Genomic DNA, 25,087 nt, shown 5'->3' on the forward strand with positions numbered 1-25,087 from the left:
GAATACTGGAGTGGGTAGCTGGTCCCTTCTCCAGGGAATCTTTCCAACCCAGGGATCAAACCTAGGTCTCCTGCTTGGCAGGCAGATTCTTTACCACTGAGCCACCTGGGAATAGGAAAGGATGTCCTAAAGAACTCTATTTCTTTTTCAGTCAGATAACAGAACTAAGACAACTGCCTGGAAATTACAGGGAAATTAACTTTGAAACAACAGAGGAAAAAGGAGTATTTAAAGAGCTGAATGAAAAAGAAAGTTTCTATTATAGTCACTAGACATGCTGAACCAGAGATGACCAGCCATCTTCCAGAAATACTGTAGGAAATTTATGTAGGGGCATAAAACTAAATTAGGCATCACCTAAGATTTCTCTTAAGAGTTAGATTCACGAGTCTATTTTTTTTTTTAAAGAGGTCATCTAAAAAATTATCTTTAGAGAAAAGAGGGAATTGATATTAATTTTCACCTCAAATATTATCACTTTATTTCTATGAATATGACCTCTTTTCTCAAATGAATATATATATGTGTATACACACACACACACACACATACACATATATGTAGGATTTAAAGCAGTAAGTATTTCCAGTCAAAATATTAACTAAGTACAATGACATAAAGAAAGAAATTTCACTCTTAGGTGATAAGCATTACATAAAACTTAAAGACAAAATAAATAAAGGTTTTGGAAGTCAAGATACCTGTTTTCTCTTACTTGTTGCCTCAACTTTTCATCCTTTAGACTTTCATGTTTTAGTTTTGCCAGTTCCGTAGCCAATTTTTCTTCTTGTTCAAGCTGGAGCTCCCTCAATCTTTTGTTTTCTTCTGCCTAAACAAAAAAACAAACTTTAGTCATTTGTCCTCCAGAATCAGATATTTTTTTATAAAGGCTGAATTTGTTTTATAGTAGAAAACTACAAGTGCCTTCTGAGCAGTCAACTATTCACATTTTATTTTAAAATACAAAATATTATTTCCATAAATAATTTTTCTGAACATTTTGTCATGGAAAACTCCAAACATCAAACATGAAAAGAAGACTACTGAAACACACCTTCAGGAAGCCATCACTCATCTTCAACAATTATCAATATTTTCCCAATCTTGTTTGCCTACTCTTCTACTCCACTCCTACTTTTTTCTGCATTTTTTTTTTCTGGCTAGAGTATTCAAAAACAAATTCTAGATATATCATTGCTTTATAAATAGTTCAATATTGATCTTTGACAAGAATTTCTTCTTATATAAACATAGTATTAATAAACTGAAATAAATTAACAATAATTCTTTCAGATCAGATCAGATCAGTCACTCAGTAGTGTCCGACTCTTTGCAACCCCATGAATCGCAGCACGCCAGGCCGCCCTGTCCATCACCAACTCCTGGAGTTCACTCAGACTCACGTCCATCGAGTCAGTGATGCCATCCAGCCATCTCATCCTCTGTCGTCCCCTTCTCCTCTTGCCCCCAATCCCTCCCAGCATCAGAGTCTTTTCCAACGAGTCAACTCTTCGCATGAGGTGGCCAAAGTACTGGAGTTTCAGCTTTAGCATCATTCCTTCCAAAGAAATCCCAGGGCTGATCTCCTTCAGAATGGACTGGTTGGATCTCCTTGCAGTCCAAGGGACTCTCAAGAGTCTGCTCCAACACCACAATTCAAAAGCATCAATGCTTCGGCGCTTAGCCTTCCTAACAGTCCAACTCTCACAACCATAATACCACAGGAAAAACCATAGCCTTGACTAGACGAACCTTTGTTGGCAAAGTAATGTCTCTGCTTTTGAATATGCTATCTAGGTTGGCCATAACTTTCCTACCAAGGAGTAAGCATCTTTTAATTTCATGGCTGCAGTCACCATCTGCAGTGATTTTGGAGCCCAAAAAAATAAAGTCTGACACTGTTTCCACTGTTTCCCCATCTATTTCCCATGAAGTGATGGGACCAGATGCCATGATCTTTGTTTTCTGAATGTTGAGCTTTAAGCCAACTTTTTCACTCTCCACTTTCACCTTCATCAAGAGGCTTTTTAGTTCCTCTTCACTTTGTGCCATAAGGGTGGTGTCATCTGCATATCTGAGGTTATTGATATTTCTCCCGGCAATCTTGATTCCAGCTTGTGTTTCTTCCAGTCCAGCGTTTCTCATGATGTACTCTGCATATAAGTTAAATAAACAGGGTGACAATATAGCCTTGACGTACTCCTTTTCCTATTTGGAACCAGTCTGTTGTTCCATGTCCAGTTCTAACTGTTGCTTCCTGACGTGTATACAAATTTCTCAAGAGGCAGATCAGGTGGTCTGGTATTCCCATCTTCTGCAGAATTTTCCACAGTTTATTGTGATCCACACAGTCAAAGGCTTTGGCATAGTCAATAAAGCAGAAATAGATGCTTTTCTGGAACTCTCTTGCCTTTTCCATGATCCAGTGGATGTTGGCAATTTGATCTCTGGTTCCTCTGCCTTTTCTAAAACCAGCTTGAACATCAGAAGTTCACGGTTCACATATTGCTGAAGCCTGGCTTGGAGAATTTTGAGCATTACTTTACTAGCGTGTGACATGAGTGCAATTGTGCAGTAGTTTGAGCATTCTTTGGCATTGCCTTTCTTTGGGACTGGAATGAAAACTGACCTTTTCCAGTCCTGTGGCCACTGCTGAGATTTCCAGATTTGCTGGCATATTGAGTGCAGCACTTTCACAGCATCATCTTTCAGGATTTGGAATAGCTCAACTGGAATTCCATCATCTCCACTAGCTTTATTCGTAGTGATGCTTTCCAAGGCCCACTTGACTTCACATTCCAGGATGTCTGGCTCTAGGTGAGTGATCACACCATTGTGATTATCTGGGTCGTGAAGCTCTTTTTTGTACAGTTCTTCTGTGTATTCTTGCCACCTCTTCTTAATATCTTCTGCTTCTGTTAAGTCCATACCATTTCTGTCCTTTATCGAGCCCATCTTTGCATGGAATGTTCCTTTGGTATCTCTGATTTTCTTGAAGAGATCTCTAGTCTTTCCCATTCCGTTGTTTTCCTCTATTTATTTGCACTGATCACTGAAGAAGGCTTTCTTATCTCTTCTTGCTATTCTTTGGAACTCTACATTCAAATGAGTATATCTTTCCTTTTCTCCTTTGCCTTTCATTTATCTTCTTTTCACAGTTATTTGTAAGGCCTCCCCAGACAGCCATTTTGCTTTTTTGCATTTCTTTTCCATGGGGATGGTCTTGATCCCTGTCTCCTGTACAATGTCACAAACCTCATTCCATAGTTCATCAGGCACTCTGTCTATCAGATCTAGGCCCTTAAATCTATTTCTCACTTCCACTGTATAATCAAAAGGGATTTGATTTAGGTCATACCTGAATGGTCTAGTGGTTTTCCCCACTTTCTTCAATTTAAGTCTGAATTTGGCAATAAGGAGTTCATGGTCTGAGCCAAAGTCAGCTCCTGGTCTTGTTTTTGCTGACTGTATAGAGCTTCTCCATCTTTGGCTGCAAAGAATATAATCAATCTGATTTCGGTGTTGACCACCTGGTGATGTCCATGTGTAGAGTCTTCTCTTGTGTTGTTGGAACAGGGTGTTTGCTATGACCAGTGCATTTTCTTGGCAAAACTCTATTAGTCTTTGCCCTGCTTCATTCCGTATTCCAAGGCCAAATTTGCCTGTTACTCCAGGTGTTTCTTGACTTCTACTTTTGAACTCCAGTCCCCTATAATGAAAAGGACATCTTTTTTGGGTGTTAGTTCTAAAAGGTCTTGTAGGTCTTCATAGAACCGTTCAACTTCAGCTTCTTCAGCATTACTGGTTGGGGCATAGACTTAAAGTACTGTGATACTGAATGGTTTGCCTTGGAAACGAACAGTGATCATTCTGTCGTCTTTGAGATTGCATCCAAGTATTGCATTTCGGACTCTTTTGTTGACCATGATGGCTACTCCATTTCTTCTGAGGGATTTCTGCCCGCATCTGAGTTAAATTCACCCATTCCAGTCCATTTCAGTTCACTGATTCCTAGAATGTCGACATTCACTCTTGCCATCTCTTGTTTGACCACTTCCAATTTGCCTTGATTCATGGACCTGACATTCCAGGTCCCTATGCAATATTGCTCTTTACAGCATTGGACCTTGCTTCTATCACCAGTCACATCCACAGCTGGGTATTTTTTTTGCTTTGGCTCCATCCCTTCATTCTTTCGGGAGTTATTTCTCCACTGATCTTCAGTAGCATATTGGGCACCTACTGACCTGGGGAGTTTCTCTTTCAGTATCCTATCATTTTGCCTTTTCATACTGTTCATGGGGTTCTCAAGGCAAGAATACTGAAGTGGTTTGCCATTCCCCTCTCCAGAGGACCACATTCTGTCAGATCTCTCCACCATGACCCGCCCATCTTGGGTTGCCCCACGGGCATGGCTTAGTTTAATTGAGTTAGATAAGGCTGTAGTCCTAGTGTGATTTTTTTTATTTTATTTTTTAAACTTTACATAATTGTATTAGTTTTGACTAGTTTTCTGTGAGTATGGTTTCAGTGTGTCTGCCCTCTGATGCCCTCTTGCAACATCTACCGTCTTACTTGGGTTTCTCTTACCTTGGGCGTGGGGTATCTCTTCATGGCTGCTCCAGAAAAGCACAGCCATTGCTGCTTACCTTGGACGAGGGGTATCTCCTCACCCTAATAATAATTCTTTAGAAAGGCCTAATGACTTGTCCATACTCAGGTTTCCCTAATTGTCTCAAATATCCTTTTTCTGTTTGTTTATTTTTTGGGTTTGTTCAAATCAAAATCCAAGCCAACCCATATACTGTATCTAGTTACTATTTATCTTAAGTCTCTTTCATTTGTTAAGTCTCCTCACACAGTTCCTCCCCCCTCCACCCTACTCCTCCTAGCAAGGCACGGACTTGTAGAAATTATGACATATGACCCACAGGATGCCCCACATTCTGAACTTGACCAATTGCTTCCCCAAGATATCCCTTATCTTGTTTCTTTTTCCTACTTCCTATAAAATGGTTGAAAGATCTAGAGACTTGATTAAATGCTATTTTTAGGAAAGAATAAACACATAAAAGGGGTTTCCTGGTGGCTCAGTGGTAAAGAACCTGCCTACCAATGTAGGAAACTTGGGTTTGATACCTGGGTTAGGAAGATCCCCTGGACAGGGAAATGGCAACCTACTCCACTATTCCTGCCTGGGAAATCCCATGGACAGAAGAGGCTGGCAGGCTACAGTCCATGGGGTTGTAAAAGAGTCAGACATAACTGAGCAACTGAGTACGGCATGACAAGCACATAAAAAGATGTTCAATATCATTAAACATCAGGAAGTTCAAGTTAAAACAACAATGATGTATCACTACATACATACTGGAATAGCAGCTAAAATGAAAAGTTGTAACAAAACCAAACGCTGGTGAGAACCTACATAATTCACACATTGCTGGGTGGTAATGTAAAATAGTACAGCCACTCTGAAAGATAGCTTTACAGTTTGTTATAAAGCTAACATGCAATTACAACTCAACACCTGTATTCTTAAGCATTTATCCCAGATAAATGACAACACATGTTTATTTAAAAACCTATACCCAAAATGTTTATAGCAGATTTATTCAAAATAGCCAATTGAAAATACCCAGACATTCTTTAGCAGGTGAAGGTCAAATAAACTGCAGTATATCCATACTATGGAACACTGCTCAGCAACAAAGAGGAATGAGCATTAATAGAAGCTACAATCTGGCTGAACCTCTAGAAATTCTGCTGAGTGAAAAAAATCCAATCTCTAAAGGTAGCATACTGTTTGATTCTATTTATATAATGTTCTTGGAACAAGCTCTATTTTAAGGCTGAAACATAATTCACAAAGCATTCAATTTGTATTTCACAATTCACAACTCAGCAGGTTTTTAGTATATTCACAGTGTTGCACATCCAAAACCACTGGCTAGTTTCAGAACTTTTTAAAGATAGACTATTATTTGGAGCAGTACTGAGTTCACAGCAAAACTGAGAACAGAGTTCCCATGTACACTATTCCCACACACATGCACAGCCCCCCTCACTATAACATTCCACACCAGCGGGGAGATTTGCTACAATCAATAAACCCACATTGACACATCATCACCCAGGGTTCAGTTTACCTTACAGTTCAGTTTGGATGTTATATATTCTATGGGTTTGAACAAATGTACAATGATATGTATCTACCATTACAGTATCATACAGAATTCCACCACCCTTAAAATCCTCTATGCTCTGCTTACTCATCCCTCACTCCTCAAAACTCCTGGCAACCATTAATCTTTACTATCTTCATTGTTTAATGTTTTTCAGAATGTCGTATCATTGAAATCATATGCCTTTTCAGATTGGCTTCTTTCACTTATTAATACACATTTAAGATTTTTCCATGTCTTTCCATGACTTGATAGCTCATTTCTTTTAGCACTGAATAATATTCTATTTTCTGGATTATTTCTTCATTCACCTACTGAAGGACATCTCGGTTGCTTACAGGTTTTGGCTAGTATAAACAAAGCTGCCATAAACATCCACAGGCAGGTTTTTGGGTAGATGTAAGCTTTTAACATTACAGAACATTTTTATCACTCCACAAAAGAAACCTCACATCTGTTAGCAATCATCATTCCCTTTACCCCTCAACCATTAATCTATTTTCTAGCTGTGGGAATTTGCCTATTCTAGATATTTAAATGAAATCACTCAATACATGGGGCTTCTCTTGTGGCTCACTGCCTGCAGTGCGGGAGACCTGGGTTCAATCCCTGAGTTGGGAAGATCCCTTGGAAAAGGGAAGGGCTACCCACTCCAGTATTCTAGCCTGGAGAATTCCATGGACTGTTTAGTCCATGGGGTCACAAAAAGTTGGACACGACTGAGCCACTTTCGGTCACATGCATTACATGGCCTCTTTGTGTTTGGCTTCTTTCATTTAGCATAATGCTTTCAAGGTTCACCCATGCTGTAGCACATACCAGTAATGCATACCTTTTTATGGTTGTATACTACTGTGCTGTATAGACACAACAAATCTTATTTATCCATTCACAAACTGATGAGTATTTGGATTGTTTCCACTTATCTGGCTATCGTGAATAATGCTGCAATATGAACATCTGTGCAAAAGTAACACAAGCTGGAATCAAGATTGCCGGGAGAAATATCAATAACTTCAGATATGCAGATGACACCACCCTTATGGCACTAAGTGAAGAGGAACTGAAGAGCCTCTTGATGAAGGTGAAAGTGGAGAGTAAAAAAGTTGGCTTAAAGCTCAACATTCAGAAAACAAAGATCATGGCATCCGGTCCCATCACTTCATGGGAAATAGATGGGGAAACAGTGGAAACAGTGTCAGACTTTATTTTTCTGGGCTCCAAAATCACTGCAGCTGGTGACTGCAGCCATGAAATTAAAAGACACTTACTCCTTGGAAGGAAAGTTATGACCAACCTAGATAGCATGTTCAAAAGCAGAGACATTACTTTGCCAACAAAGGTTCGTCTAGTCAAGGCTATGGTTTTTCCTGTGGTCGTGTATAGATGTGAGAGTTGGACTGTGAAGAAGGCTGAGCACCGAAGAACTGATGCTTTTGAACAGAGGTGTTGGAGAAGACTCTTGAGAGTCCCTTGGACTGCAAGGAGATCCAACCAGTCCATTCTGAAGGAGATCAGCCCTGGGATTTCTTTGGAAGGACTGATGCTAAAGCTGAAACTCCAGTACTTTGGCCACCTCATGCGAAGAGTTGACTCATTGGAAAAGACTCTGATGCTGGGAGGGATTGGGGGCAAGAGGAGAGGGGGACGACAGAGGATGAGATGGCTGGATGGCATCACTGACTCGATGGACATGAGTCTGAGTGAACTCTGGGAGTTGGTGATGGACAGGGCGGCCTGGCGTGCTGCGATTCATGGGGTTGCAAAGAGTCGGACACGACTGAGTGACTGATCTGATCTGATCTGATATTTTCAATTATCCTGGTCATATGCTTAGGAGTGGAACTGCTATGTAATAGAGTAACTATGTTTAACTTTTTAAGTAACTACCAAACTGCTATGCACAGTCACTATACCATTTTACATTTCCATCCAAAATGTACAAGAGCTCCAACACTTTTTTTCCTCTTCTCCCCCAAATGTAGCAGTCCTCATTGGTCTCAAGTGGTATCTCATCGTGGTTTTGATCTGCATCTCCCTAATGACTAATGATGCTGAGTAGTTTTTTTGGATATTGTTTATTTATATACATTCTTTGGAGTAATGGCTATTGAAATTCCCTCCTCATTAATTTTGTCTGTTTACTGATGAATTGTACATTGAACATTCTGTAAGTGACAAAATTATAGAAATAGAGAACATATTAGTGATTATTAGACTTAGGGATGAGGTAGGGCCAGACAAGAAAGATATGGGTATGCTTATAAAAGGACATAATATGGGATCCCTGTGATCATGGAATGCTTCTGGATCTTAGCCGTGGTTTATATATACAAAGCTACATGTTAGCCAATGACTCCTGAGTGGAGAATTGGCTCCGCAGCTGACAGCAGCAGCGGTGAGGCTGGGGTGCCCTCTGCTCCTGGGTATCCACCAACATCCGCTCCAGCCTTCCCCAGACCCACTTCCAAGCCACAACAGCAGGGCCTTTTCCTCCACCCCTGGCTGCACACTGACTGACACCTGACAGCCAGTGAAGGTTTAAATGCTCAACGAAGATTATCAGTGGGACAGCCAGGGCACCAGGCACATCATCCAGCTCCATTGAGCAGCTAAAGGGTATGTCCCTGTTAGTTAAGGCCTGACAAAACGTGGTCCACTGGAGAAGGGAATGGCAAACCACTACAGTATTCTTGCCTTGAGAACCCCATGAACAGTATGAAAAGGCAAAAAGATGTAACACTGAAAGATGAACCTCCCAGGTCAGTAGGTGTCCAATATACCACTGGGGAAGAGCAGAGAATTAGCTACGGAAAAAATGAAGGGGTTGAATGGGAAATAACACCCAATTGTGGTTGTATCTGGTGATGAAAGTCAAGTCCAATGCTATAAAGAACAATATTGCATAGGAACCTAGAATGTTAGGTCCATGAATCAAAACTGGATGTGGTCAAACAGGAGATAGCAAGAGTGAACATCGACATTTCATGAATCAGTGAACTAAAATGAACAAGAATGGGAGAATTTAATTCAGATGACTATTATATCTACTACTGTGGGCAAGACTCCCTGAGAAGGAATGGAGTAGCCCTCATAATCAACCAATGAGTCTGAAATGCAGTACTTGGGTACAATTTCAAAAATGACAGACTGATCTCTGCTCATTTTCAAGGCAAACCATTCAACATCACAGTAATTTAAGCCTATGCCACTACCACTAATACTGAAGATGATGAAGTTGAATGGTTCTGAGAAGACCAACACCTAGACCTACACCTACACCCAGAACTAACACCAAAAAAAGATGTCCTTTTCATCATAGGGGACTGGAATGCAAAAGTAAGAGGTTAAGAGATACCCGGACTAACAGGGAAGTTTGACCTTGAAGTACAAAATGAAGCAGGGCAAAGGCTAACCAAGTTTTACCAAAAGAACGCACTGGTCACAAACACTCTCTTCCAACAACACAAGAGATGACTTTACACATGGACATCACCAGATGGTCAGTACCAAAATCAGACTGATTATATTCCTTGCAGTCAAAGATGGAGAAGCTCTCACAGTCAGCAAAAACAAGACCTGGAGCTGACTGTGGCTCAGATCATCTGCTCCTTTTTGCAAAATTCAGGCTCAAATTGAAGAAAGTAGGGAAAACCACTACGCCATTCAGGTATGACCTAATCAAATCCCTTATGATTATACAGTGGAGGTGACAAATAAATTCAAGGAAATAGACCTGGTAGACACAGTGCCTGAAGAACTATGGACAGAGGTTCATAACATTGTACAGAAGGTGGTGACCAAAACCATCTCCAAGAGAAAGAAATGCAAGAAGGCAAAGTCTGAGGAGGCCTTACAAATAGTTCAGAAAAGAAGAGAAGCAAAAGGCAAAGGAGAAAAGGAAAAATATTCCCAAGAGAATGTAGAGTTCCAGAGACTAGCAAGGAGAGATAAGAAAGCCTTCTTGAGTGAATAACGCAAAGAAAAAGAGGAAAACAACAGAATAGGAAAGACAAAATTGGAAATACCAAGGGAACCTTTCATACAAAGATAGGCACAATAAGGACAAAAATGGAAAGAATCTAACAGAAGCAGAAGAGATTAAAAAGTGGTGGCAAGAATACACAGAAGAATTAACACAAAAAGCTCTTCATGACCCAGATAACCACAATTGTGTGGTCACTCACCTAGAGCCAGACATCCTGGAGAACTGGACATGGAACAATGGACTGGTTCAAAATTGGGAAAGGAGTATATCAAGGCTGTACTGTCACCCTGCTTATTTAATTTATATGCAGAGTAAAAACATCATGTGAAATGCTGGGCTGGATGAATCACAAGCTGGAACCAAGACTGCCAGGAGAAATATCAACAACCTCAGACATGCAGATGATACCACTTTAATGGCAGAAAGTGAAGAGGAACTAGAGGTGAAAGAGGCAAGTGAAAAAGCTGGCTTAAAACTCAACATTCAAAAAACTAATATCATGGCGTCTGGTCCTATCATTTCATGGCAAATATAAGTGGAAAATGTGGAAACAGTGTCATTTAATTTTCTTGGGCTCCAAAATCAACACAGACAGTGACTGCAGCCAAGAAATTAAAAGACAGTTGCTTCTTGGAAGAAAAGCTATGACAAACCTAGACAGTGTATTCAAAAGCAGGGACATCACTTTGCTGACAAAGATCTATATAATCAGAGCTATACTTTTTCCAGTAGTCATATATGGATGTGAGTTGTACTACAAAGAAGGCTGAATATTGAAGAATTGATGCTTTCAAACTGTGGTGCTGGAGAAGAGTCTTGAGAGTCCCTTGGACAGCAAGGAGATGAAACCAGTCAATCCTAAAGGAAATCAACACTGACAATTCATTGGAAGGAATGCTGCTGAAGCCGAAGGTCCAATACTTTGTCCACCTGATGCAAAGATCTGATTCACTGGAAAAGACCCCAATGCTGGGAAAGACTGAGGGCAAGAGGAGAAGGAGGTGCAGTTCCATAGAACTGCACATCCATAGAACTGTAAAGAATGAATTTTATAGCATGTGAATTTAAAAAGAAATCAACTAGCACATCCATACCATATGCTACTATTTAATAATGAGTAAACTACTGACACATCCAACAACTTAAATGAATCTCAGAGAGCAGAAGAAGATGGGAGATCGCCAGCCTCCGCACAGATACATCAAAAACTCATCAAGATCGGGAACAACTACAAAACAACCTCTTGACCTGAGGCCTCTGGGGGGAGGGTGGCAAGCTAACTTCCCTGGAATGAGGTAGGACAGAGAACAAAAACATAAAAATGGAAGAGATGGAGAACTTCAAGATGGGAGCTTGTGCCCCCAGGAAGGGAGGGAGTCGTGAAGGAGGAAGAGTTTCCATGCACTGGGAAGCTCCCTCACAGGCTGGACCAAGGGGGAACTGCAGAATCTTAGAGAGCTGGGCAAAGTGGGGGACCTAGAGGGCAGAATTCAGAGAAGCTGCATTTCTCAGCCCATAAGTAGCTCACAGACCCTGGCCCTGACCAGACAACAGACTCAGAGAGCCAAGAAGTTCACAGAAGCCCCGCGGCACATAACGTGCATCCAAGGTGCCAAGAGAAGAGCACACAAACCATGAGGTGCAGAGGGTTGGCCCGGGGTGCTGACAGAAAGGCACACAAGTCCCGAGGTGCAGAGGGTGTGCTCAGGGTGTGGAAAGAAACCCACGCAAGTCTCTGCGATGCAGAACGCAGGTTTGGAGAGCTGAGAAAAGCGCCATGCAAGCCCCTGCCTAGCAAGCATCAGCCTGCAGTGCAGGGCAGGACCAGGGTACAGAAGCTTCAGCAAAAATTCAAGGGACAAGTAGGCGCCTGGCAGCAATGAGGATATGCTGAGGGCCACTTCGACATGGCTGCAGAAACAGACGTGTCTAACACTGCCAAAGCCAGGAGGGCTGTCCAACGTCATACTGAATCCACAGACACCCCAAAACCTACTACTACACACTCTGCTGCCCTGCAGAGAGATGAGATCCAGCTCCATCAACAAGAACACAGGCACAAGTCCCCCTAACCAGGAAACCACCACAGGACACTAATTCAACCCCATCCACAGGGGCACACTCTACAACTAAGAACTATGAACTTGAGAATTTTCTTTTTTTTTGCCCTTTAAAGTCACATTGTTTATTTCTCCTACATATTTCTGTCTTTATGTTAGCCTTTTGCAGTGCTGTGGAATTTTTCTCTTGTTAAAAAATTTTTTTAAGATTTTTTTCCTTCTTTTGTGATTTCTTTTTTACTTTGTCTTAGTTCTGTTTTTCTTATTATTCTTTACCTGCTGTAGCTATTCCTGAATATATATAAATCTTTTTCACATACATCTATTTATCTTTGCTTTTCTGTTTTTTAACTTCCTCTTCCATCCATTCCTTTTCTCTTTCTCTTTTTTCCTTCAGTCTTTTTTCACCATGTAAGTTAAATTGTTGTATTCTCTTTGCTACATTCCCCAGTTGGCACTCTGCTCAGGCTCCAGTTTTCTGGACTGAGTGTTAGTGAGCTCTACTTTTAATTTGCTGATATCTCTTTTGGTTTCCTTTGCTCACAAAGTCAATCTCCTATACTCTCTTTTCTTTAGAATACTTTGGCTATTTATCTCTGTGTGTGTAAGAGGGTGTAAATGTTCCATTATTTTTGTAATTACATGTCTGATGTTGTACTGACCATCTATCTTTCATTTCATGTCATGTTTTGCTTTTTGTTTTGGTGTGTTTGCTTTAACCCCTTTTAATACTATGACAAACAACTTAGGGATCCCCTGTAAGATCACACCTGAACCATTGAGGTGAGAGCACTGGGTCCAGACTGCCAGAGAACTCCTAACCCCAAGGGTATTAATTACTGAGAATTTCGACACCTGGACACAAAGTCTGGTATCACGCAGCTGTTGGCAGCATCCTCTGCAGGACACTTTACCCACACAACAAGCAAGACAAAAACACAAAAACAATCACCAGCATACAGGAGTCCCACAGACACTCCAAAATATACCTCATACAGCCCTGCCCATCTGAAGAAAAAAACTCACCTCCTCCCACTAGAACACAGGTACAAATCACGTCTAAAAAGAAGTCCACACAAACCACTGAACCAACCTTTCCCTCTGAGGGCAAAAACCAAAGGCAGAAGGAAAACAACCCTAAAAGTTGGGGAAAGGAGACCTCAAACTAAGTAAGTTAGAAAGTAAACAAATAAATAAAAAGAGAAATATAGCACAAATGAAGGAACAAGGTAGAAACTCACAAGACCAAATAAACGAAGAGGAAATTGCTTAAGCAAACTACCTGAAAAAGAATTCAGAATAATGATAGTAAAGATGCTCCAAGCTTTGAAAGTAGAATGAAGAAAATAAAAGAAACCATCAACACAATTAATACAACTACCAAGTACACAGAAGAAATAAAGAATAAGTAAACAGAGATGAATAGCACAATTATTGAAATTAAAAATACTCTAGAAGGAATCAATAGTACAATAACTGAGGCAGAAGAACAGATAAGTGAGCTGTAAAAGAGAATGGTGGAAATACTGCTGAAGAATAGAATAAAGGAAAAGGAACAAAAAGAAATTGAGGATAGACTCAAGAGACCTTTGGGACAATATTAAATATACCAACATTTGAGTTATAGGGGTCCCAGAAGAAGACAAAGAGAAAGGAACTGAGAACATTTTTGAAGAGATTATAGCTGAAAACTTCCCCAACATGGGAAAGGAAATAGTCAATCAAGTCCAAGATGTGCAGAGTCCTTTAACAGAATAAACCTAAGGAGAGACATATTGAGACACATACTAATCAAGCTAACAGAGATTAAATACAAAGAAAGAATATTAAAAGCAGCGAAGGAAAGAAACAAGTAACATACAATGGAAAACCCATACAATTAACAGGAGATCTTTCAGCAGAAACTCTGCAGGCCAGAAGGGAATAGCAGGATATATTTAAAGTACTTCAAGAAAAAAGATCTACAATCAAGATATTCTACCCGGCAAGGATCTCACTCAAAATGGATGGAGAAACCTAAAGCTTCACAGACAAGCAAAAATTAAGAATTTAGTACCACAAAACCAGCTTTACAACAAACACTAAAGGGACTTATATAGGCAGTAAACACAAGAGAAAGGAAAGACCTACAAAAACAACCCAAAACAATTAAGAAAATGCCAACAGGAACATATATATGAATAATTACTTTTAACATAAACAGATTAAATGCACCAACCAAAAGATACAAACTGGTTGAATGGATATAAAAACAAGACCCATATATTTGCTGCCTACAAGAGACCCACTTCAGACTTACAGACACACACAGACTGAAAGTAAAAGGATGGAAAAAGATATTCCATGCAAATGGAAATCAAAAAGAAGCTGGAGTGGCAATTCTTATTTCAGACGAAGTAGACTTTAAAATAAAGAATATTATGAGCAATAAAAAAGGATACTACATAATGATCAAGGGATCAATCCAAGAAGAAGACATAACAATTTTAAATATTCATGCATCCAACACAGGAGCACCTCAATACATAAGGCAAATACTAACAAACATACGAGGGGAAATCGACAGTAACACAATAACAGTAGGGTACTTTAACACCCTACTTTCACCAACAGACAGACCATCAAAACAGAAAATCAATAAGGAAATACAAACCTTAAATGAAACATTAGACCAAATGGACCTAATTGCTATCTTCAGGACTTTCCATCCAAATGCAGAAGAATACATTTTCTTCTCAAATGCACATGGAACATTCTCCAGGACAGACCACATCTTGAGCCACAAATCAAGCAGCAGTAAATTTAAGAAAATTGAAATCATATCAAGCATCTTCTCTGATCATAATGCTATGAGACTAGATATCAACTACAGGGGAAAAAAAAACTGCAAAAAACACAAACACATGAAGATTAAACAATGCACTACTAAATAACAAAGAGGTTACCCAAGAAATAAGAAGGGAAATCAAAAGATTCCTAGAAACAAATGACACTGAAAACAGGATGGCCCAAAACCTATGGGTTACAGCAAAAGCAGTTCTAAGAGGGAAATTTATAGCAATACATCTCAAGAAACAAGAAAAACATCAAATAGATTACTCTACATCTAAAGCAGCTGGAAAAAGAAGAAGGAAAAAACCCCCAAAGTTGCAAAAGGAAACAAATCATAAAGATCAGAGCAGAAATAAATGAAAAAGAAATGAAGGAAACGATAGTAAAGATTAATAAAACTAAAAGCTGGTTCTTTGAGAAGATAAACAAAATTGACAAACCATTAGCCAGACTTATCAAGAAAAAAAGGGGAGAAAAATCAACAAAATTAGAAACGAAAAAGGAGAGGTTACAACAGACAACACAGAAATATAATGGATCGTTAGAGAGTACTATGAGCAACTATATGTTAATAAAATGGGACAACCTAGAGGAAATGGACAGATTCTTAGACACGTTCAAGCTTCCAAGACTGAACCAGGAGGAAACAGAAATTATGAAGAAGCCAATTACAAACAATGAAATTGAAACTGTGATTAAAAATCTCCCAAAAAACAAAAGCCCAGGGCCAGACAGGGGAATTCTATCAAACATTTAGATGAGAGCTAATGTTTTTTTTTTCTGAAACTCTTCCCAAAAATTGCAGAGGAAGGAATACTTCCAAACTCATTCTACGCGGCCACAATCACTGATACAAAAACCAAACAAAGATATCATGAAAAAAGAAAAGTATAGGCCAATATCACTGATGAATATAGATGCAAAAATCCTCATCAAAATTCTAGCAAAAAGAATTTAACAACACATTAAAAAGATCATAGACCATGATCAAGTCAGGTTTATCCCAGGTATGCAAGTATTCTTCAATATATGCAAATCAATAAATGTGATAACAAATTAACAAATTAAACATATTTACAAATTAACAAATTAAAAGATAAAAACCATATGATAACCTCCAGCAGAAAAACCTTTTGACAAAATTCAGCACCCATTTATGACAAAAACTCTTCAAAAAATGGACATAGAAGGAATCTACCTTAGCCTAATAAAGGCCATATACAACAAACCCAGAGCAAACATTATTCTCAATGGGAAGAAACTGAAAGCATTCCTTCTGAGATCAGGAACAAGAAAAAGATGCCCACTCTTGCCACAAAATTTGGAAGTCCTAGCCACAGCAATCTGAGACAAGAAAGAAATAAAAGGAATCCAGATTGGAAAGGAAGAAGTAAAACTCTATTTGCATGACATGATACTGTATGTAGAAAACCCTAAAGATACTATCAGAAAATTACTGGAACTAATCAGTGAATTTAGTAAAGTCGCAGGATACAAAATCAATACACAGAAATCACTTGCATTCCTATATACTAACAACTGAAAAATCAGAAAGAGAAATTAAGGAATCAATCCCATTTACCATTGCAACTAAAAGAATAAAATAGGAATAAACCTATCTAAGGAGACAAGAGAGCTATATACAGAAAACTGTAAGACACTGATGAAAGAAATAAAAGATGACATAAACAGATGGAGGGATATTCCATGCTCCTGGGTTGGAAGAATCAATATTGTGAAAATGACTATACCACCAAAAGCAATCTACAGATTCAATGCAATCCCTATCAATTTACCAATGGCGTTTGTCACAGAACTAGAACAAAAAATTTCGAAATTCATATGAAAATATAAAAGGCCCCAAATAGCCAAAGCAATCTTGAGAAAGAAGAATAGAAGAATAGCCCAATGAACTAGGCTAGAAAGCCCAGAGATAAACCCATGCACATGTGAGCACCTTATCTTTGACAAAGGAGACAAAAATATACAGTGGGGAAAAAGATAGTCTCTTCAATAAGTGCTGCTGAAGGAACTGGACAACTACATGCAAAAGAATGAAATTAGAACACTTCCTAATACCATACACAAAGATAAACTCAAAACAGATTAAAGACCTAAATGTAAGACCAGAAACTATAAAACTCTTAGAAGAAAATATAGGCAGAACACTGCATGACTTAAATCATAGCAAGATTCTTTATGACCTACGTTCTAGAATAATGGAAATAAAGACAAAAATAAATAAATGGACCTAATTAAACTTAAAAGCTTTTGCATGGCAAAAGCTTTCACCTTCATAAACAAGGTGAAAAGATAACCCTCAGAATGGGAGAAAATAATAGCAAATGAAACAACTGACAAAGAATTAATTTATAAAATATACAAGTAGCTCATACAACTCAATACCAGAAAAATAAACAACCCAACCAAAAAGTGGGCAAAAGACCTAAACAGACATTTCTCCAAAGACGACATACAGATGGCTAATAAATATATGAAGAGATGCTCAACATCACTCACGATTAGAGAAACGCACATCAAAACTACAATGAGATATCACTTCACTCCAGACAGAATGGCCATAATCAAAAAATCCACAAACAAGTGCTGGAGAGGGTGTGGAGAAAATGAAACCCTCCTACATTGCTGTTGGGAATGTAAACTGATACAGCCACTATGGAAGACAGTCTGGAGATCCCTTAAAAAACTAGGAGTAAAACCACCATAGGGCTTCCCTGATACCTCAGTTGGTAAAGAATCCACCTACAATGCAGCAAACCCCAGTTCAACTCCTGGGTCGGGAAGATCTGCTGGAGAAGAGACAGGCTACCCAATTCAGTATTCTTGGGCTTCCCTTGTGACTCAGCTGGTAAAGAATCCACCTGCAATGTGGGAGACATGGGTTCGATCCCTGGGTTGGGAAGATCCCCTGGAGAAGGGAAAGGCTACCCACTCAAGTATTCTGGCTTGGAAAATTCCATAGACTGTATATGTACAGTCCATGAGGTCACAAAGAGTCAGACACGACTGAGCGACTTTCACTTTTCACTTTTCAAAAACCACCACATGTACCAGCAATATCACTTCTAGGCATATACCCTGAAGAAACCAAAACTGAAAAAGAGACATGTTCCCCAATGTTCACTGCAGCACTATTTACAATAGACAAAACATAGAATCAACCTAGACGTCTACTGACAGATGAATGGATAAAGAAGCTGTGGTACATAGATATGATGGAATATTACTCAGCCATCAAAAGGAACACATTTGAGTCAGTTCTAATGAGGTGGACAAACCTAGAGCCTATTATACAGAGTGAAGTAAGTCAAAAAGAGAAATATAAATATCATATACTGACACATACATATGGAATCTAGAAAGATGGTACTGATGAATTTATTTGCAGGATAGCAATGGAGAAACCGACATAGAGAATAGACCTATGGACACGGGGGAAGGGAAGAAGGGAGAGTATGGAGAGAGTAACATGGAAACTTACAATACCATATGTAAAATGGATAGCCAACAGGAATTTGCTATATGACTCAGGGAACTCCAACAGGGGCTCTGCAACAATCTAGAAGAGTGGGATGTGGAGGGAAATGGGAGGAGGTTGAGGAAGAGGGGCAGGGGTATACCTATAGCCGATTCTTATTGATGTTTGACAGAAAACAACAAAATTCTGTAAAGCAATTATCCTTCAATTAAAAAATAAAGTGTCCCCCCCAAAAAAGCAGCAGCAGCTATGGCACATATATATAATGGAATATTACTCAGCCATAAAAGGAACACATTTGAGTCCGTTCTAATGAGGTGGATGAACCTAGAACCTATTATGCAGAGTGAAGTAATGTAAGTAAGAAAGAGAAAAACAAATATCATATATTAACACATATATATGGAATCTAGAAGGATGGTATTGATCAATCTGTTCGCAGAGCAGCACTGGAGACTGCTTACATAGAGAACACTGGAGATGCAGATACAGAGAACATACTTAAGGATAAGGGTGAGGTAGAAGAGGGAGAGGGTTAGATAAATGGAGAGAGCAGCATGGATTCATATACACTAACATATGTAAATAGGTAGCCAACAGGAATTTGCTGTATGACTCAGGGAACTCAAACTGGGGCTCTGTAATAACCTAGAGGGGTGGGAATGGGCGGGAGACAGGAGGGAGACTCAAGAGGGAGGGGACATATACCAATGATTACTAGTATGACAAATCAACCAATACTGTAAACCAATCATTGAAAATAAATACTTAAAAAAATTAATCTCAAGAGCATGATGTGGAATAAAAACAGCCTATTCAAAAGTGACAGACATGTGATTCCACATATATATGTAATCACACACTACTGTTTACACAACATTTTTTTAATAACATTCTTGAAATAACAAAATTATAAAGATGGAGAACAAATTAGTGATTGCTGGCATAGTGGGGATTGAAGGAAGAGTGTGACTATAATGGGGTATCATGAATGAGGTCGTGGTGGGGATGGAACAGCTCTGTTTCTTGAATGAGGTGGTGGTTGCATAAACGTTCACCTTTGATAAAATGACACAGAAGTACATAAGCATAATGCAGCAATATCACTTTCCAGGATTTGATATTGTAGTACAGTTATAAAAGATGTAATCAATGAAAGAAACTGTTTAGGGGCCAGTAGACAGTACTCCATACTATCTTTGTACCTTCCCAAGGATTTGTAACTAGTTCAACATTTAAAGAAATATATATATAAATCAGATGTGGGGAGAACAATGAATGTAGACTATAACAAATTAACAAATTAATTGTATTAAAAAATAATCACAAAACAAATAAAAATTAATCAAATAACCACAATGAAGTAGATAGGCAGGAGTGGGCCAAAATAACTGTAAAAAAGTGTTTGACAAACCAAAAGACACAAAGAACTGTACCCAAATCTATAATATAGTAAGTAAATTTGTTGTTCACAAGGGTGCAGATTAGCAATTCTGAAATTATCTGTATTCTGGAGTTGAAAGAATAAGTAAATATATTACAGATAATGAGAGCCAGATTTCTTTTTGTTGGGAGAATGCAATTACAAATAAATAACAAAAGGGGAAAGACAAAAGTGAGCCCTGTAGAGGCAGACTGGAGTCAGCAGTACCAACACAGACTCATGGCTTGTTTTATTAATAAATATATGCAGATAGACACAGACATAAATGTAAACACAGATGTGTGTGTATGGTTATTTTCTAGTTCTTTCCCCTTAGAGTGTTACACTAATAATGAGCACATCCATCATTCAGACCTTGGTTTCTAAATATCATTCTCCAATGAAAAGAACCAAGTCTCCTTAGAGAACTGGCTGATTCCAAGGCAAGGAAAGAATAAGCTGAGTCTGGAACACATTCTGGTGCCAGAAAGCAAGTAAACTTCATGTGTAGAGAAGGGTCATGTGGCAGGGAATGTCAGCAACCTCTGGGAGATGAAAACTTCAGTCTTACTTAACTACAAGAACACGAACTCTGCTGAGTAAGTGAGCTGAGAAGAGGCCCCAAGTTCCATATGAGAATGCATCCCAGGCAACACCTTGATTTTAGCCTTGTGAGACCAAGCAGACAATCCAGCTACACCATGTCTGGACTTCTGACCAACAGAAATTGTGAGGTAACAAATGGGTGTTGTTTCAAGCTACAAAATTTGTGGTAATTTGACACACAGCAACAGAAAAACGAACGTAACAACAACAAAAAAAACTATAGTATTCAAAATAGTCAAGGTCAGGAAAGGCAAGAAAAAGGGAGGAATTCTCATAGAATGGAGGAGACTAAGATTGGTGGAGACTAAAGAGACCTGACAACTAAATGAAACTTGTGATCTTGGAACACAAAAAAGATGTCAGTGGAAAAACTGATGAAATCTGAATAAATCTCACAATTCAGTTAACAGTATTGAGCCAAGGCTAATTTCTTCATTTTGATAATTGTTCTATGATTATGTTAGACATTAACATAAAGGGAACTCAGGTTAAGGGGATACAGGATTTTTTAATACTATTTTTGCAACTATTCCATAAGCCTAACTTTATCTCAGAAAGTTAAAAATACACCTATTTCCAAGTTCTGTCTGCTGAAAAGACCTGGAATCAATATAATAATAAGCATATCTAACATTCAGAATAATAAGCATATCTAAACCCAACTTGTCTCTAAATATTATTTCCACTAAAAAATGACAGAATTCCTTAGTACAGTGGTCAATTCCAGGTATAAATAAAGAAATTTATAAGATGAGCCTTGTATTAGTTTTCCAGAGAAACAGAAACAATATAATAGGGAATCAGCTCAAGCAGTTTTGGAAATGGGCAAGTCCCAAGACCTGCAGGGTGAGTTGGAAAGCTGGATGAGGACAGCCAGTTAGTTTAGTTCTAGTCTAAGTTCAAAGGCCAGAGAGCCAGTGGTGTAGCTCCTGTCAGAAGGATTTTAGGCTTGAGACTTGAGCTGATATTTCAGTCCAAGTGTGAAGACAGGAAAAATGTTAATAATCCAGCTGGAAGGCAATCAGAAAGGAGCAATTTCCTCTCACTTGGCTTTTTTGTTCTATTCAGGCCTTCACTGATTGGATGAAGCTCACCCACATTAGGGGGGAAATCTGCTTTACCCAATTTACTAATTTAAATGTTAAGCTCATCTAAAAACACCCAAAATAATGTTTGACCAAATATCTGGGCACTCCATGGCCCAGTCCAGTTGACACATAAAATTAACCAACCCTAGTACTCCTGCCTGGAAAATCCCATGGATGGAGGAGCCTGGAAGGCTGCAGTCCATGGGGTCGCTGAGGGTCAGACCGACTGAGCGACTTCACTTTCACTTTTCACTTTCATGCACTGGAGAAGGAAATAGCAACCCACTCCAGTGTTCTTGCCTGGAGAATCCCAGGGATGGGGGAGCCTGGTGGGCTGCTGTCTATGGGGTCACACAGAGTCGGACACGACTGAGTGACTTAGCAGCAGCAGCAGCAGGCTATAACATTTTGTTCTGACAAAAAGCAAGGAAGCTACCACAGATAAGGAAGTCTTGTCAAAAGGACACAGAGCAACAAAAAGGCATCTACTGGCCAAAGGTAGAACGATTTGAGCATGAAAATGAATAATAAATACAATTAATTCAAGTATATAAAGACCCATGAGTCCACAGAGATAATTTTAAAAAGAGAAAAAGTCCAAAGCTAAAGAAAACAAAATTTTAAAAAACAACACAGGCATACACCAATGGAAGTAACTAGGAACCAATTCTTACTCTGATAATTAACTATTGATCTCCCTTTCAAGTAAAAATTGTATTTTAGGGTACTAAATTACCCTTTGTTGTTGTTTTTAAACAACAAAATTTAAAAATCAGTGTTTTGCAATCCCTAATAAAGAAAAAAGATTAATTGGTGAAACCACAGATTCAAGTTTGGTGGGGATCTTTACAACAGAGGAACCAGGCTGTCTCTCTAAATCCAGTGATCAACATTAGCACCAGCTAGTGGATTACAATATCAAGGATAGCATCACCATGGAGTGATTGCCAAAAAGTTGTACATAAATCTATTATGAGATAGTTGATACGAGTTTGAGCAAAGTCCACGAGTTGGTGATAGACAGGGAAGCCTGGTGTGCTACAGTCCATAGGGTTGCAAAGAGTCGGACATGACTGAGCAACTGAACTGAAATCTAATCATGCCTTTAGTGCTAACTTTCATTTAAAGGAAATATAAGAGATAGAGGAACAAAGTAAAGGAACTACTGAGAAAGCAAACAAATAAATACAGAAAGTGGGATATCCTATTAAACAACTGACCAAGCAAGTTAAACACATGTTAAAAACAAGTTAAGAACATGAAGTTAAAGAAATAAAGTACAAGGGAAGGGCTGTTTTAGATTAAGAGGGATCCGACATAACCAAATACACTGTATGAACCTTGTCTGGATCTTGACTGAATTGTAAAATCTGTCTTTTAACACAATCACAGAAATTTGACTATGGAATGGTATTAAATGATGCCTAGAATTTATTTATTGATAATTTTATTAGGTAAGATAGTCGCACTTTGCTGCTATGTTTAAAAAAATCCATATTTTATTAGATGTATACTGAAGTATGCAAGACAGACTTGATACAATACCTGGGATTTTCTTAAAAACTAAAGAAAAAATAAGAATAAAAAGAATGGGGGAAAAAATCTAATCCCTAAGAATATTCTTGCCCAGGGTTAAAAAGTCATGTCTAAGATTCTGAAATTTGAAACTCAGAAGGAGGAATACCACTTTTAAAACTTGTTTTTGCCTTTCCCTATATCTTGAGAAACCTATATGCAGGTCAGGAAGCAACAGTTAGAACTGGACATGGAACAACAGACTGGTTCCAAATAGGAAAAGGAGTATGTCAAGGCTGTATATTGTCATCCTGCTTATTTAACTTATATGCAGAGTACATCATGAAAAACGCTGGGCTGGAGAAGCACAAGCTGGAATCAAGATTGCCGGGAGAAATATCAATAACCTCAGACATGCAGATGACACCACCCTTATGGCAGAAAGTGAAGAGGAACTAAAAAGCCTCTTGATGAAAGTGAAAGAGAAGAGTGAAAACGATGGCTTAAAGCTCAACATGAAAACTAACATCATGGCATCTGGTCCCATCACTTCATGGGAAATGGATGGGGCAACAGTGGAAACAGTGTCAGACTTCATTTTTTTGGGCTCCAAAATCACTGCAGATGGTGAGTGCAGCCATGAAATTAAAAGACACTTACTCCTTGGAAGGAAAGTTATGACCAACCTAACTTCAAAAGCAGAGACATTACTTCGCCAACAAAGGTCCGTCTAGTCAAGGCCTGTTTTTCCAGTGGTCACGTATGGATGCGAGAGTTGGACTGTGAAGAAAGCTGAGCGCCAAAGAATTGATGCTTTTGAACTGTGATGTTGGAGAAGACTCTTGAGAGTCCCTTGGACTGCAAGGAGATCCAACCAGTCCATTCTGAAGGAGATCAGCCCTGGGATTTCTTTGGAAGGAATGATGCTAAAGCTGAAACTCCAGTACTTTGGCCACCTCATGCGAAGAGTTGACTCATTGGAAAAGACTCTGGTGCTGGGAGGGATTGGGGACAGGAGGAGAAGGGGATGACAGAGGATGAGATGGCTGGATGGCATCACTGACTCAATGGACGTGAGTCTGAGTGAATTCTGGGAGTTGGAGATGGACAGGGAGGCCTGGGTGCTGAAATTTATGGGGTCGCAAAGAGCTGGACACGACTGAGTGACTGAACTGAACTGATATCTTACAAAATGTTGACCATACAGCAGACACTAAAAGAATACATAAATATCAGATACCTTTTTCACATTTATAAGAACTCCTTTATTTTCTTGTTGGTTTCCCTTTTTCTACCTCCCTCATCTCTTAAAATATTCAGAAATTTCCACTCAAAAGCTGTCTCCAAACTTTAGTAGTTACGTACTTATGTATTACACCATAATTCTTTCTTTTTTTGGGGGGGGGGGCAGCATTTTGCGGCATCCTAGTTCCCCAACCAGGGATCAAATCCATGTAGTTCCAGACAAAGTATATTCATAGCTAATATATAAGTGTTCATTTTCTACCACTTAAAATACATGTTTAATATCTGTAAATTCAAAACAGGTGTTCTTAAATTTTTGTCTTTAGAATTTTATGGAAGGCAAAGAACTAGACTTAAACCATGGAAGTCAGTAATTAGAGATTTCATATTTAAAAGAAAAAAAAAAAATCCCGAGTGCTTACTCTTCCAGGCACTATTCTAAGAGCTTTGCCTATATTAATTATTAAAACAGTACTAACTGATAAAACAATCCTATGACATAGGTACTATTATTATTCTTATTTTCTCAATGAGGCAGACAAAGTAAAAGCAACTTACTCAAGGTTCCATAGCTAACATATCCAGTACCAGGACTCAAAGGCACACAGTCTAGCTCCAAAACCTCAGCTTCTTACCACTACACCGG

General features: G+C 38.9%; 1 protein-coding gene across 4 annotated transcripts in view; it reads right to left on the reverse strand.

Annotated features, from left to right (window-relative positions):
• The window catches only part of MNS1 (meiosis specific nuclear structural 1), a 116,700-nt gene that overhangs the window by 54,612 nt on the left and 37,001 nt on the right, over window positions 1–25,087 (reverse strand). For 3 of the 4 annotated variants that reach the window (XM_044925050.2, XM_044925049.2, XM_006074914.3), the window contains one exon: window positions 702–829. In XM_044925050.2, the coding sequence (XP_044780985.1) occupies window positions 702–829 (128 nt within the window). Of the gene's footprint in view, window positions 1–701; window positions 830–14,886; window positions 15,118–25,087 lie in introns of all 4 variants that reach the window. The other variant, XM_044925048.1, reaches the window with a different exon arrangement.

The sequence above is a fragment of the Bubalus bubalis genome, chromosome 11 (genome assembly GCF_019923935.1).
Source record: "Bubalus bubalis isolate 160015118507 breed Murrah chromosome 11, NDDB_SH_1, whole genome shotgun sequence".
Classification (NCBI taxonomy): Eukaryota; Metazoa; Chordata; class Mammalia; order Artiodactyla; family Bovidae; genus Bubalus; species Bubalus bubalis.